This window comes from Aedes albopictus, chromosome 2 (genome assembly GCF_035046485.1).
Source record: "Aedes albopictus strain Foshan chromosome 2, AalbF5, whole genome shotgun sequence".
Taxonomy (NCBI): Eukaryota; Metazoa; Arthropoda; class Insecta; order Diptera; family Culicidae; genus Aedes; species Aedes albopictus.
In genome coordinates this window covers 261,939,403-261,956,550 of record NC_085137.1, presented here as the reverse complement: position 1 = coordinate 261,956,550, position 17,148 = coordinate 261,939,403, and the positions used below count along the sequence as shown (strand labels likewise).

Below are 17,148 nucleotides of genomic sequence, written 5' to 3'. Positions count from 1 at the left end.
ATTGTGCATTTTAGTTTAGGTGCTTCCGATTCATGTGCCCCTGCCGACTGCTTTTGGAAGTATTGAAAATCTACGAAGTAACTCCGACAGAACCGGAATGGCCTCAGGTCGAAGCTCCATGTGCGAGAGTCCAGTCGGTGCTCGAGTATTGTTTTTATCCGGAGATGCGGCAAAATGTATACAATTTGCTGTGTTGTAACACTGGCACTAACAAAGTCCCTGAACATTTGTCTAGCGAATGAGGCCATTCCAGTTCTCTGGTGCAGTAGATTTCCGAATACTTCAGAAAACAAGCGGCAAGGGCACATGCAGGAATCGGTGTTGAAAATGTTAAATCATGCGGTGAAGACAGGTTTACGGCGATAGCTCTGATGATCAAAGCTTTTTTTCTCATTTGACAGCTAGGAGCACGCGCGGATTATACTGTTTACATTTTACTTTAACGAAAACTCAGTAAAAACGAACCAGTGCTGAAAAGTCAGTACTGTTTTTTACTGATATTTATTTGGATGAACTCAGTAAATGTTCAGTTTTGCTGGACCCTCGGCACAAACTGTAGCCGTATTTAGTAAAATGTCAAAAAAATATTACTGAACATCAGTAACGTTGTATGAATATGCTGAAAACTCATTAATTTTGGTATTTTACGGTTCAAAAACCGTAAAATAAATTACCGAACAGTGAAATCGAAAATGTGTGTTTCATTCATTCCGAGTTCATTCCCGCTTGAAATACCTTCGAATAGTCTCAGCTTAGCGGTACAGCATGCAACCGAGCATTCTCCTCACGAAACTCCGCAGAACATCAATTTGCGAATATAGGGGATCCTGGAGTAATACTCACTTGTGGGGCAAAATGCCTTCATGCTATCATTATATGCATGAAGTTTGCTTCAGATGAAAGCAAATCAGACGTAACATTAAGCCGGTAAAGCCGAAGAATGACTAGAATATTCAAATTGAAGGTGTTGAAAACGATGATTTTCCACATTTATCTAATGAACTACCCGCTTTGAGCGCAGCCACAGTTGATCAGCAGGAGTAAATCAATTTCATTTTGTATGGCGAAATGCATCTAAACTTCAATTACTTGAAATACAAAGCTTTTCCCGAAAAAATATTTGGTAGTCTCTCTCTCTCTCTCTCTCTCTCTCTCTCTCTCTCTCTCTCTCTCTCTCTCTCTCTCTCTCTCTCTCTCTCTCTCTCTCTCTCTCTCTCTCTCTCTCTCTCTCTCTCTCTCTCTCTCTCTCTTTTTTCTTAGAATCTTCCGCCACTCTGCAAGACCTCACGCCGAATTTGCTACGTCCGGTTTTACGCATGGATTTCAAGAAAAATCTACATAATCGATTGTCGCGTGTGGGGATACTTCGGGTTTTACCCGCGACGACAATAACAAGGGCAACTGCACAGCAACTTACATATTTGCTAATTCTACGCGACAGTTCATTTTCGAGCAGTATTGGCGTCAATTTAGCGCAATGTAAACACTTTTTAGCAGACAATAAAATTAGCATGACAAAATCAGAAGCTTCTGAATTCGGTGCTAAAACTAGTGGACAATAATGAGAATATTAGATTGTCCGACACAATTAGTATCATGTAAACGGTCTGCTAGACGAATTGTCAGCTAATTATGCCATCACGCCAATTTTATTGGCAGATAGGGAAGTGTTTACATTACGATAGTTCGGTACCAACACAGTCGGACAATTTATTGTCCCAGATTTAGCAGCTAAATTTTTAGCGGCAATGTAAACGATACCAGCGTGGAATAAATTGTCCGACAGAAAATTGTCACGCATTATTATCACATATGTAAACGGGCCATTACTGTACCAGCAAATATTATAAAATTATGTGAATTTTGTGAAATGTGAATATTGTTTCCTAAAAGTATTTTGATTTGTTATTGGATTATCTGCTTGGACTGAATATAATCTTATAATTAATGAGAGCATGACGATCACATGCTCTCAGTAATTATTAGATCATATTCAGCCCAAGCAGGTTAAATATTTGACGATCTTTTTGGAAAAAATATTATTTTTAAAACAAATATATTTTAACTTTATTTCTAAAATATGTGTTTATTGTTTCAAAAAAAAAAGCTTTTGAAATAAAGTAGCGATGTATTTGTTTCAAATAAATAAAATATTAGAATCAAATATTATTTACTTTGAATTTACGATCCGGCTAACGAAAGCTCGACTTAAAAACAAAAACAAAAGTGCTTTGAAGCTAATACTGGGAAGTCATTGATTCAATGAAAATCGCACTTAGGCCGTGGATCAATGATTATTATTTTTTATTTCAAAGTCGTTTATTTTTGAATTTAATATACACTTTTCTGCGTGTAGGCTTGAGCAAAAAAAAATTGCCGCCCATCGGATTCGAACCGATAGTCGCTGCGTGAGAACCCTATGCTCTACCACAGTACTACCATAGACTAATTTACTACAGCTGCGATTGAGTGACTTGAATCGATTTTCTGTCGGCACAGCTAGTTTTGCACATTTGTACAGTAATGAAGTTAGCTTGGTTTTGTCAAGTGTCTTCAGCAGCGCAGCGGTAAGTCGGCAGGCTATCACGCAGGAGGATCCAGTTCAAATCTACATAACAGCGACATATGTGAAATTATAATTATCGAAAACAATTTCCAGACGTGAAACACAAACCCACCAACAGGGTCGTGATTCTGATAAACACATTTTTGTTTCTGTATGAATTTTGTCAAAGTTCTGTCAGAAGCTGCTTAGAAGGCTATCCAGCGTGCTTATGTGAACTTTCAAGTTCCAAAATTACTTAAAAATGAAGCTGCTTAGAAGGCTAATGAGCAACTTCGAACAAGCTGCTTAGCTTATAAAGTACCCTTTTATCTGAACTTTTGGTTACTTGGGTCTCGACTACCTCCGTCGCCAGTAGGCCTAGAACTGCACTCGTTTCCACAATTTCACATGGTTATCTTCTTTTCACAATCCAAACCTCCTTTGATTGGGATTTCATGAACATCTACCACATACACTGTTGTGCACAATGCACATTAGGGTGGCCCTCACTTATATGAAAAACAAAAATTTCGAAAAATGCCAAGTCTCTCCTCCAAGATCAGTTGTTTTGAACTCCCAGAAGCTACGTTCAAAATTTAAACAAAATCAAACGCTTGAAGTTTGTATGGGACTATATGCCAAACAACTTTGTCGAAACCGCGAAGTGATCCGACGGCTGTGAAAAAAGTTATACCGTAAAACGGGGTATCTTTGATAATGCGGGTAACTTTGATAGTACGGCAGGCATTGCGTAATTTATCTTATAACTATGATTCCTTCAACCAGTTAAGAAAAAGGTAAACGTAAATCAATTCTATACATATGAAAGTTCATCTTAGACGAATTTTCATTAAAATCTAGTTTATATACAACTTCTTGGACAAAAAATAAAAATTGTTGATATTTTTGTCATTTATCAACCCCTTCAAACAAACTGCTATACGACTTCGTTAAAACTATTTTTTCAATGAATGGACTCTTATTCTCGATAGATTCATCATAGTAGATTCCAAATCTGGCCTTGAATCTCTTAACGAAGTGTGTTTTTATGAAATGGAAGCGATTTTGTAAAATGTGACATAAATCTCCATACATTGATAAACGCCTAAAAGTATGCAATGCCCTTGTAATTTCATGTAGATAAATATGTGTTGTTCAAAATTTGTTAATAAAACATTAAAAAACTACTCAAAAAAAGAAAACTAACCATGCATAGCATGTAATCATATGTTGATGTACCGTTAAGCATTCATTATTACAAAGATAATGATTTTTGATAGCTAAATTTATTGTGTTTTGCACTCAATACTCCACAAACTCATTTTTATATGTAGAATTTAGTAAAATATCACTGTTTTGATATAAAAATTTTATCTAATATATTCCACAAGCCTTCTCTCATCATGTTCATACGCTTAAGATTGCAATCTGTGATTATTTTTTGAGATTTGATGTGTTTTTTGGGCATTATCAAAGTTACCCCAAAATGAAAATCTGATTTTCGGTTATATGAAAAACTAAAAGTTATCTAAAATATTTCAGATTATCGAATCTTTTAATTGCAATTGAGAACTGATACCCCAGTACTTGTTTTAAAAATATAAAACTCGGGGAAATACTGTTACATGTAAAAATATTGAGAAAATTCGCTGAAAAACTATCAAAGTTACCCCATTTTACGGTACACAAAATTAATTGCCATGATCGGTAAGAGGATGTATTTTCGTAAATCACAGACATTCACGTAGAAGATGTGAGTCGATGCAGTCCCGTTTCAATTTATTACAGCCACAGATAACAGCAGTTTATGTTAGCACACGAAATGTGTGTAAACCCTTTAAACCCTTTCAACCGTCATTTCAATAAGGGAACCTAACTGCCATTTATTTAGAGATGGTGTAACGATCGCATTCATATCGCTTGAGTGCAAATGGCAAACGCAAACAATCCCTGGCAGATAGCATTTACTGCAGCAATCTGTTGTAGATGGAAGCAGTGGGCAACCTTTTTGGTTTTTATAGTTTTTACACAGGTTTTAAGCTAAACTTTTTTTCTATGATAAATATCTGTTATCTGTGTTACAGCTGATTGTATTTGAATACGGATTTTTTTTACGAAACTGTATAAGAAGAATTTGTAATTCAGAACAATCATAAAATGTGGACTGTCATCGAGTAATGATTTGGGTTTCGGAATTACAATTCTCTCAAAGATTTTTATTATGGATGGTAATAAAAACTAATCATTACTTGGAATGTACAATCACGATGCTATCGTTGCGCTTTGAAGCACTTTTCTATATATTTTAATTGATCATTAAGTATTTATAGCTAGCTTCTTCACTTTCATAATTAATTCTATACTTCCTTAACTCTCTGTAGCTGAACAATAATAAGAAACACATCCAAGAGGAGTTAGTTGTACCGGTTTATAGTGTGTTTTGGTTGCTATTTCTGCTGGTCTCACTTGGTGGAAAACCTCCAATGCTGCGACTCAAGAGCCGAGTTGCATCGCTCTGCAGTGATGCCTTTCTCCTTTACATAACGCGAGTCTAGACAAACATTTATCTTACTATGTTGAATCAGTCCGCCCTCTCTTTTGTGCCACTGCTGATTCGCAGATTCATCACAGTACTTTAGCACTACCATGTTGAACCGCGATCGCACAGCGAAATTTAATAACGTTAGACAAAGATCCAGATGCTTGATTTGTCCTTTTTTCGTGATGGCCCAATCTTGGTTACCCCCGCTGTCGTGACATTGATAAAGCCCAACAATTCCATCCACCAAATGGCCCAAAGTATCCATGCAATATGGCCCTTGTCGTAAGCTACCTTTGGTTTGCTGTTCCGGTATCGTAAGCTGTGGATACACGTTGTCCAAGTACCATTTGAAGGGTTTACATTGGAGCCTTTCTTTCAGTTCTAACCGTTCCTCAATATCTCCGAATGGAATATTTTTCGCCAAGGGAACTGCAGCATAGTAATACTGTTTATACTCATCCATCCATACTTCAGCAGCACGTCTTGTATTCTTGGCGAATATGTTTCCACTGCCACCTCCTGGAAAGGTGTATGGATGCCTCTTACGAAATACATGACCAACCCTGCTACAAGGGATAATTTCCAAGCTACCACCACATTGCCAGACGCGAAAACTGATTTCCAAATTCTCACCTCCCCATATATCCATTTGAGTATCATACTTTCCCAACTTTTCAAAATATGTTTTATCTATCACAAATAAGCCACCAGCGATCATTGGTGTTCTGATAGGAGTCGTTGGGTCCTTCTGACGCTCGTGTCTTTCTGTGTTGCTCAGATATTCCCATTTGAAAACCAAATTCCAGTCGAACCCACCTCGAAGATCAGCCGAAGCGCCTATGTACTGGAAGGTATCCATACTAATAACATCAATCACAGGACATACAACACGAGTAGGGTCTTCTTTTACTCTAATCAACAGCGGTTCTAACCAATCTACATTGCACTCACAATGACTATCGAGAAACGTTAAAACGGATGAAGTTGCGGCGTCTGCACCCCTAACACGAGACCGCACCAGACCTTCACGTTGCTCATTTCGAATCACTTTAACTTTATGAATCTTTGCCAACTCCTGGCCGTCCTCCGGGAAGTCGGAGTAGTCGTCTACTAGAATAATCTCGTGTATTAGGTGCTCTGGAGATCTATTCAGGACACTGACAATCGTCCGCAACAGAGTGCTTCGTGCTTCGTTATGAAAGGTTATAATTACACTGGTCGGGGGTAGGCTGCTAGGCCATTTCTTTCGGCACATGGGATTTCTGGTGTCGGGAAGTTCTCGATTGCTTTTCAAACTATCACTTGCTTGTTGGTTGAAGCGGTTGCGCAAATACGGATCCTCGCCCTGTTGTAGGCTACCTTTCTGTATGTAACCCATCTCGTCGAAATAGTCCCACGTGTGCCGGGGCGAGGACATATGCAGTAAAGAGTTCGATACCGCATTCTGCCTAGGCGAGGTTGACGGACTATACGAGTGTTGCTGCCATTCTGCCGCGAATGACTGAGGGGTCACGGCAGGTGTTTGGTGGTCGCGTAATCGCAACGCTCGGTTTCGACTTTTGTAGCTTCCTTCGAAGTAATAAACTGCTACCAGTATCCATGTTATCGCTAATATCAGAAAAATCTTCAAATTTCTCCGCATGTTATACACACTGACTACTGTTATGTAGTTTTAATAATACACTGATGATTTGAATGGTGATGTTGCCCCTTTGACTAGATTTGTTAGCACACATCAAGGTGCTAAGGTATCTTTTCTAACTATATTATCTAACTAGGAATCAACTTGCGCTGAGATTTTTGTGTACATCTGCGTCCATTTCTGGATTTCTCAAACGCGAGGCCCTGAAAGTAAGAAGAAATAAAAAAGACTGTTAGCTTATCCATTAACATACATTTTTAGGATTCTCTTTAGTGTCCAATAGCATGGGACATGGGTTATCTATTATATGTAAAAAGGCATATACGAATGTAACCACACAGTAACAGAATTCACAAATTTTCGAGCTAAGGTGGAACAACAGAAAAAATAAGCGCTGGTGCGAAAATATCATCAGTTTAAGCAGAATGATATTCTTGATAATGTCAAGACTATTATATGGCATAGACTGATTGAATTTTAGTGTTTAGCTCAGTGCAATCCTTCCTTTTCTGAGCTGTTCCAGTTTAGATAAGATTTGTGCTCATCTTGCTCATTTTGGAATAACTTTTCCTTAGCGTGCAACAAAATCACATTTTTTCAGTTTTACTTAGAAACCAATTTATTTAGACCAATCCAAATGCCTGTGGTAGTGGTTTGTGTTCAAAATCCCCGTGTTAAGATTTTGTAAGAACTTTGTGAACAATTTTTGTTCTCCCATATAAGTATAGGCAGCTTGTGTTAGGTTTTGTGAGACTTTTTTTTTTTGACAACTCAATATAATTTTGACAACAACAGTGCAAGAGGTGATAAACGAGTAGTATGCCGAATGCCGGTACCCGTAGTGGCGACCGGTTGCAAGAGTAGAAGAGACACGAATTCAACGCAGCAATAAACGGCAACACGAAGGGAGTGTGATTTCTGAAGTACAAGGAAGCATGAATTGGAATGACATGCGAAAGTTTTATGTAAATGTTAATGGTGCGCGGTACTAGACTGCACTACGGCACGCCGGCTAGGGATGAATTTGCTAACAGACAAAATAACAGCGGCATCCGGGTTGAAAGAATCATATTTCTTACATTTATTGAATCGAACCCACAGTAGCCCATCATCAACATGCAATACTAAATGTGATTTCTGGTAGTTTATACATTGTGTTAAAAAATTCTCAAATATTTTCTCAAAAGGGCGTATAATATAAGGTGCGGTTTAAAGTGGTCTACAGGCTTTTGAAATTGTGTCAAAAGTGAAATAGCGTGTGGTGCTTATGGCCTCCACTTTAGCATCCTATTCTACATCATATATGACTTTGTGATGGCTGAGAATTCTATATATTTAGACCAACATGTGAGAATGCGAACTTCAGTTTCTCTCTTCCCTAATAGGTGTATTTTCAACTAATCATACACCTATCTTTCAAATAGGTAGATTCGACTTCATCCTCTGGAACGATAGGGAAAACATGTGAAATACAAAAAAATTCTGAAAAATCCCATTAAAACCATCTACAATTTTGGATTCAGCTGTCTGTATTAGCTTCGTTCAAACAAGTTTACTCCATAAGTTTGACATTTTTATCATTGAAATTCACATGTTAAAGGCGGAATCTGGAACGTCCCTTTGAAAACCTTAAAAACCTTCAATATCGTCTGCTATGTTCTCGTTTAGATGTATGCAGGGTACTGCGCCACTTGGGCAGTGGCTGGTATTTTGGGTACTTTTCAGCTACAACTCAGTCAATTTCAGAAATTTAGCAAAACCTCGCGCCGCCCAGCAGGGACTTTGTTTTGTACACATTACAGCACCTCCATGTCACGTAATATACCACACATGTTATCAAATGTGATACCGTAAGCGTACCATACTTTGCGCTCCTAGGGCCTAACTTTGCGCACTTTTCAAAAAATCGTTAAACAGTTTTTCTGGTGCATTATGCAGACTTTTTCCCACGGAATACTAGCTAGTGATATGGGGCATGCACTTTGTCTCAGTTTGGATGTAATGATAAATGGAAGAGGAAGACAAATTGATGAGTGAATATGCAGTTGCTTTCCCTCAAATGCTGTAAATAACGTTGTAGAATGATGTAGGTTTTGTTTCAAAATTTGTTTTAGTTTAGATAGCAATACCATAAAGTATGTGTGCACTCTCAATAATACAATAATAACCAAACTTGTTCCACAACAGAATATAATATTGAAATGTTATTAATGGGCCGCATACCAATTGCTTGGTCATAACAAAATAAGATTGTCCAACAAAACATGTTATGGAAACGTAATGCCTTTATATCTTGTTTTGTTATTATTGAATTATCATAATAACAAAACAAGATATAAAAACAGGTTTTGTGATTTCGTAGTTATTAATTTGATATTCCCCTCTGCTTGGGTTTTGTAGATTTTATTAAGACACTAAGACAGGGCAACGGGGCAACGTAAGTTTTATTCCTCAAGTGGATCCACGGATGAATTACCAAATTCGGTGAAAACGTTTCATGCGATTCTATGACATTTCCCGGAAAACATTTCCCGGAAACCCGTTTTCCGGAATGTCCCATTTCCCGGAAACCCATTTTCCGGAATGGAACATTTTCCGGAAATCTGTTATCGCTATTCCCAGACTCATTAAATTTCAACCTTTTTATTAACTTTCACGTACCCGATCCCAACATCTCATTTTGAAAATGCTGGCATTTCGTTTTATCTATTTTTATCTTTTTTTTTTTGAAGTCGCCCTCAATCGATCATAAATTGGTGCAAGTTTATTACACCCAAGTGGCCATGCAATATCCGAAATTATTCCGGAGATAATCCGGTTTGTACTGGGGTCAAAATCGGATAAAAATTGCCGAAATGCCAGCATATTCAAAATGAGTTGTCGGGGGTCGGGTATGTGAAGGTTAAATGCACAATAATTGACTTATTTTGGTTGGTATTCGTTGAACAATTTTAACAAGCCTTTCAGCGTTATTCCCAAGTGTTCGTCAAAACATTAAAAAATATTAGCAGTTATGATGCCAACAATTTATCACTACATCTCGAATGAACAGCCATTGTTTAATGAAGGAAAATTTTCAATGCCAATTCTGGCAGCTGTAATTCCAAAAGATAACATTCGAAAGAAAACAAAATAAAGGAATGATATGTAACAAAATAGATGCAAGTATGGTTGCACTTTTTGGTCATAAATCGCTAGGTTGCGATGCAATCTAGCGTCTAAGTGTAAAAAATTTCAATTTAATTTGCATCTTGTCACTTTAATTTGCAGAAGAGAGAGTCGATGAAGAGAAATCGATCATGTTACTTTCGCCCATATTAAAACTCAATCTTGCTATATTAAAGAAGAGTATACTGTATTAAATTTATCTGTAGCACTCGCCTTCTTATACCCTTATACCTTATACTTATTAGACTGTCCCAAAAAAAATCGATGTTCGAAAAGTCAAGGTGCTGAACCCTTAAATGAAAGATATGCATATTTGAAGCATTTTTGTAGAACATTTCGATTTTCTAAAAAATAATTTAGAGGTTCCGCTAGGGCAATTTTTGAAAAATGGCCTTTTTTCATGAAAAGTCTCAGAAAAATCATTTTTTCGTAATATTTTTTCAACTTCTGATTTTTTTATAATATTTTTGTATTTTTCTATGGACCTCTGGGCATTCTTGAAGGGGATAAGTTTTTGGAATATTGTATTTATATTGACGGCAGAACCGTTTTTGTGCTGATAAAAGGACTATTTTTTGAGAATTTTTCATCTAAATATGAGAAAAAAAATACATGCATGATTTTTTTATTTTCAATTTTGAAAGTTTTATCTGATAGTACTATTTGTATGCGTCATTTCTCTAAAAAAATATTTAAAATATTTTGTCTAGAAGCTGAGATATTAGGATTTTAGTAAAAAAAAGTAAAAAAATAATATTTTTTTGCAAATCATTGTATATTTGGAATATTGTAAAGTCTTTGTGATACTCCAATGTACGTATATTGAAGAAGTTAGGCTTAAAAATACGGCTTTCATTATTGGATGTTCAAGCTAGTTTAAACATGGATCTATTATTCTGGGGTGATTGGCAGTAGATTCATGAAGAGCTTTTATCTGAATAACTACAACAATGACAGGTAGCATTAACCGTAGTGTGGCCAGCAAAAAAAACACCCGTAGAAGGCCGGCAGGGTACCCGGGTACCCACGAAATGGAAATGATCATATCTCAGCGATTTTTCCACCGATTTTAAAAGTTTTTGCCTCATTCAACTCAGAAACTCATTATCTATCGAGATCGTATTTGGTTGGACCGGTCCTATCCCCATAGGTACCGGAAAATACGGATTTCCGGATCCATGTTTTATACAATACAATATACGGGATTTTCAGTAGGTTAGTAGCAATTTCGGTACCAAGCATCGTAAAATTGCTTTGGCATATTGTATTTGACCGGCCTGGAATCATAAAACGTGTTGACTTTGAAACTGTGATTTCGGAACACGCTTCCCGTGAGGCCATGGTTGACCATAAACACTTCAAGATATCCTAGCCTTAACAATGTGGGTTTCAATATGGTATAAGGACATGCTCCCAAAAATATGGATTTTCCGAAAACCACGGTGATTAGATCGGTCTAACCAAAAATTTTCCTGATAGATGATGAGTTTCTGAGTTGAATGAGCTAAAAATTTCCAAAATCGATGAAAAAATGACGGAGATATGATCATTTCAATTTCGTGGGTACCCGGGTACCCTGCCGGCCTTCCACGTCATAAAAAAATTCAGGAGCCCCTCCCCCTGCCCCTCCTCACTTTAAAATTTGGTCAACCCCAGTAATAGATGTATATTCACGAGTTCTAAGATCTAACAGAGTTCCAACATCCTAGTCTCAATAACCATTAAAATATCGAGATTTGAAATTGAAAAAGGTACCCGGGTACCCTGCCGGCCACGTAAGTGTTAATTTCGATATTATGTCGTGGAATTCTCGACAATTACACCCCTTTTCTGAAGTAGCAAAAACCATTCCATGCAGAGATAACCTAATAGTAATGAAATCAATAAAAAATAGCTTTGTTAAGGCAAGACTGATTTTAAAATACTTAGAAAATAATAGACTATAATAGGCTTTTGAAGCAATACGCGATCCTTTGATTGCTAAACGTTCATTTCTTTGATGAATTGAGATAATATTTTGACCGATTAACTATGCACCCCCGTTGCCGAGTTTTATACCAAATTGTCCATTACATTTCAAGTTCAAGTCTTCAGTTAAAATCATGACTTAACTATGTTTTTTATTGATTTTATTAATGTTATATAATCTCTGCATGGAATGGTCGCTCCTATTTCAGAAAAAAATGGGCGCAGTAGTCGGGAAATCCACGACGTAATCTCGAACTAAATGCGTTGCTACCAGTAACCACGATACCCGTCATTGTTGTAGTTATTCAGATAAAAGCTCTTCATGAATCTACTGCCAACCAGCCCAGAATAAAAGATTCATATTAAACTAGCTTGACCATAAAACAAGGAAAGCTGTTTTTTAACTTAATATACGAACATTGCATTGGAGTGTATCAAAAACCTTACAATATTCCAAATATACAAAGTTTTGAAAGCATTTAAAATATTGTCCATTTACTAAAATCTTAATATCTCAGCTTCTAGACAAAATATTTTAAATCTTTTTTTAGAAAAATGACGCATACAAATAGTACTATCAGATAAAACTATCAAAATTGAAAATAAAAAATCGTGCATGTATTTTTTCTCATATTTAGATGAAAAATTCTTAAAAAATGGTCTTTTTATTACCATAAAAACGGTTCTACCGTCAATATAAATACAATATTCCAAAAACTTATCCCCTTCAAGAATGCCTAGAGTTCCATAGAAAAATACATAAATATTGAAAAAAATCAGAAATTGAAAAAATATTACGAAAAAATGATTTTTTTGAGACTTTTAATGAAAAAAAAGGCCATTTTTCAAAAATCGCCCTAGCGGAACCTCTAAATGATTTTTTAGAAAATCGAAATTTTCTACAAAAATGCTTCAAATATGCGTATCTTTCATTTAAAGGTTGAGCACCTTGACTTTTCGAACATCGATTTTTTTGGGACAGTCTAATACTTATATTGTTTCTCTCATATGTGCTTTGCCTTTTTGATACTAAACCTTTAAAACTGTAAATAACAAGAGGCCAACTTCAAGTTTTTGCCTACCGACTGGGTGTGGCTTATTAGGCCGAAAATATATTTGGCCACAATATTACTTAGCCAAATTGTTATTAGGCTAGATTGAAACGAAAGCGATCGAAAAACAGGCCTCGAAAGAACAGCCCATTGCTAGAAGAAGGGAAAATCTCTAAAGGTGCAATTGACAGTTTGGCAATCAAACAACTCTGTAACAGTCTAACTTGAAAGAACAAAACATTTGTAAGACAAGGAAAAATATCAGATAGAGTTAATAGTTTGGCCGCCAATCAAATACGCAACGTTGTAACTTTAAAGAACAGCCTATTAAATAAAGAAGGGCAAATCTCCTATGTATATAGAATGAAACAAGTGCCAATAAAACACATGTTGGTAACCATGTGCTTTATTGGCACATGCTGCTTACAACGTTGCGTATTTGATAACTGGCCAAACTATTGACTTTATCTGATATTTTTTTGTTCTCTTAAAAATGTGTTGTTCTTTCAGGCCGAAAGAACAACCCATTTTTAAACAAGGAAAAACCTTGGGAAAAACACTAGATAGAATTAATAAATTGGGCGCGAATCATGTCTGTAACGTTACATCGTTAGAAAGAACAGACTGTAAATTGAAGAAGGGCATATCTCCTATTCAGTTAGCAGTTCAACTGTTCAACTGCATTTCAATGCACCTAGAACAGCCTTTGACGAAAAGCAAGAACAATTTGTTAAGCCAGTCAAAATATATCCATTCGGCTCAACGATGCTGGTTCTACTTTGTTAAGTGAACTGAAACGAGACTCTGAACTCCATTCATTTATTAAGTTCTACAATATTGAACAAAAAAATATAAAAAAAAGTTTTAAGGCTCGATTTTCTGGACGTGTCCCATAGGACAGATCGGTGAAGTACTAGATTTGTAGTAATGAGTTGAATTTTAGTATGGTGAGAAGGCCAATTCTCCGTTTCTGCAATGAAATGGTGCAAAAAGCGTGGATATTATGATTCCTTGTCTAATTTGATGCTGTTTGAGCAAAACTTTGGATAACTATGTTGTTTATGTTGCAAGAAATGAAGAAAACAACAACACTGTTGCTCAAAGTTAGGCAAGGAATCATAATACCCACGCTTTTTGCACCATTTTATTGCAGAAACGGAGAATTGACCTTCTCACCATACTAAAATTCAGCTCATTACTACCTACAGCTGAGGGTGACGTGTTCGATTCCCGTTCGGTGCAGCAAGTTTCGGAAACCCTGGAACGTAGAATATCTTCGTGCCTGCCACCCACAATATATACACATGCAAAATGATCATTAGCAGAGTAGGGTAAAAAATATAATTTGGACATGTATGTAATTTGGACAGGTACGGCGTTGTATGTCTTGTTCCGGAGAGCTTATAAAAGTAGATACTTCTCAATATCGATTATTGGATTAGGCAGACCCTATTCTGATGACTTACTGTGAAAATACGCTTAACAATTAAGAATTTACTTCAAAATTATCGAAAATGTAAATCATTTCCCTAAAACCCCTCAAATGCTAAGGTATGCAAGACGACATACATTTCGCAGTCACATACAATATTCGCCTCAAAATCGTTGAATTAATAATTGTAAGAATTTTAAAAGCCTTATTGCGATGAAAAGTGTTCAATAAAGAAGCATTAGGCAGCCAATCTCTTAACATGCATCTAGAACGCTTAAAATAGATGGTGTCCAAAATACATTACTAGTTTTCTACTGTTTATATATTTTGGTCACTGACGAACTACATGGGGATGCTGTACAATTGCATACTTGGAGGCGTATTCTGTGGGTTTGGCGATATTTTCCCTATTTTAACTAAAACTCTAATAGTTATCAAAATAGATGCCTGTTAAGCGGAGAAATTTGATTATTCGTGAGAAAATATTTGTTAATTTATGCTACTTCCATGATTTAGCAGTACACATGGCTAAATATTGAGATAATTGCCCTGTCCAAATTATATATACTTGAGGGTGTCCAAAACATATATTCGGTGTCCAAAATGCAATTCTAAAAGGCGGTTGGTGGTTTTCTCAGCTTAAAATGCTTTCGTTAAGGTTTTTGTCACCAGGAACGCAAAGTACTGTCATATTATAAGCGTATTAGCAACTTTGCGAAATAATCAATTGCTTTCTATGGAAGCTAGGGGATGATTTTTCCAACGTTGTCTTCAGCCTGTCCAAAATACATGAATTACCCTACACACTTAATTCAGATTGCCGGGATATCAGCATTTTTCCATTCTTTTGCCGAGATTTGCACAGCCGAGTAATCAGCAAACAACAATTTTGCTGAGATCTCAGCAATTTTGACAGTTCATTGCTGAGCTTCGGCAATCGTTTTGCTGAGAGTCAGCTAACAAATGTCACTTTTTGCTGGGATATCAGGTGATAGTTTTACTGCGCGTTTTTGCCGAGCCCGCAAATCTGTTTTGAGTGTGTAAGCTCTCAAAACTCAGAAGACTAAGCTAAGAAGTAGGCTTTGTCCCAGTTAAGACATCACGCCAAGAATAAGAAGAAGAAAAATGTATATGTATTTGGAAAAGTAAGCCAGATTTGTTTATTTAAATTTGAAAAACAATTTATTTAATGAGAACTCATACGTAAACTAATGAAAAAACTGACATGGAAATATCTGCTGAAAAACTATAAAAGTTATTCCATTTTACGGAATACAAATCTCATTCATAGAAAAAGCAGTGAAATTACTTGCATTAGAGTTGACTTTCCTATACCAACCTTATTAATGCATAGTTTTTTTTTCATCCAGCACAAAACAATAGATAATCGTCGTAAATTAACGATTGCCTTTCTCTGCGGTAGATTTTAATTACTCTACTCTGCAATTCAGACAAGTGCTCACCCTACCGTATATAAGAGCACATAGAAAGTAAAGAGAAACAGTCGGATTATGCTTAGCTATCCAAAGCATGCATCTACCTACACTTGAATGGAAGAAGTGTTTTGAGGCAGGCACGAATCCATCTCCTTACGATGATGCTTTGTCAGTTGCGCGCATTTTTTTCAGCTGATCGGTCCATTTACTGACTACCTATACCTATTGAAAATGTCATCGATGGAGTCACCGCACCCAATTCCCCAATCATTTAGTGTGTGACGGTATGCATTAGCTGCTATGACTGCAATCATATCATATCTTGAAGCAACTTAGTAATTCAGGGCTCGTTAAAGTAGGATTTCATATTATTTAAGCATTCATTATTCCGTTCTATATGTTAAGATGAACAAAAATAAGGAAAATATAGAATTTTTGTAAAAGTATGAAACCATTTTTTTTTAAATTCTCGTTTTACGTTATATATAGACATATCACTTTAATGCACAACCCCGCCTTTAGACGAGGTATAGTTTGAGCATTTTTGTAATTTTTGTTTAGTGAGCAATCAAATTTTTTATATTTGTGGTTGATATTTAGGACTGTTCTGTAAATCTCAACATGGTTTTTGGTGTCTTTTAAACCGTTTTTACATTTTTAAAAAATCATTGAAAAATTGATGTTTTAGTCACCTTTTGGCTATTTTAAATTTTTCCCAAATCATGCTATCATATTAAAATAGTTTAAGGGAGTCGAATACACTCTAAAATTATTTTCCTTGAAATTACACGGAAAATAAAATTTTCCATGACAAAAAAAATTAAAAATTTAAATATTTCAACCATAATCGTAAAATCTCAAAATGTTTTCGTCTCAAAAAGTCCGCCGCCCAAATAGGCATCCAGAAAAAATACAAAATTATGGGGATGTTCGAAAATAAAAATTAGAAAAATCAAAAACCGAAATTCATCAAATCGAGAATTGAAGAGTATCATCTTCCAAAACATGTTTAAACCGATTTTAGATGACGAAAAATGATATTTAGATTAAATTCAAAAATTTGGGTATTAGAGGGATATAGTAGGGGAGACTGGGGAGACTTGATCCCTTTTTCTAAAATTACCCGAAACTTTAAGAAAAAACACAAATCTAGATCCGATTTCCGTGCAAAATGGCAGGTAAACATCTATTGCAAGTTAATACACAACAGAAGGCCTTTAAATTATTGTCAAAGTTTTCAAAAATGTGTTTTTATGGAGGCATGTCTTATGATGTATTTTTCAAAAATGGGTGACACTTGATCCCCCTTTGAGCACATGGTTTATTTAAAGAGAAAATAATTCCAGAGTCTTGCTATTCATTT

The 17,148-nt window shown here is 36.0% G+C and overlaps 1 protein-coding gene across 5 annotated transcripts in view; it reads right to left on the bottom strand.

Annotated features, from left to right (window-relative positions):
• Positions 1 to 4,740: 4,740 nt before the first annotated feature.
• The window catches only part of LOC109421517 (polypeptide N-acetylgalactosaminyltransferase 2), a 54,687-nt gene continuing 42,279 nt past the window's right edge, over positions 4,741 to 17,148 (bottom strand). For all 5 annotated transcript variants that reach the window (XM_029872368.2, XM_062851677.1, XM_029872370.2 and 2 more), the window contains one exon: positions 4,741 to 6,932. In XM_029872368.2, coding sequence (XP_029728228.2) covers positions 5,008 to 6,729 — 1,722 coding nt within the window. In that variant the 5' untranslated portion in view covers positions 6,730 to 6,932 and the 3' untranslated portion in view covers positions 4,741 to 5,007. The remainder of the gene's footprint in view (positions 6,933 to 17,148) is intronic.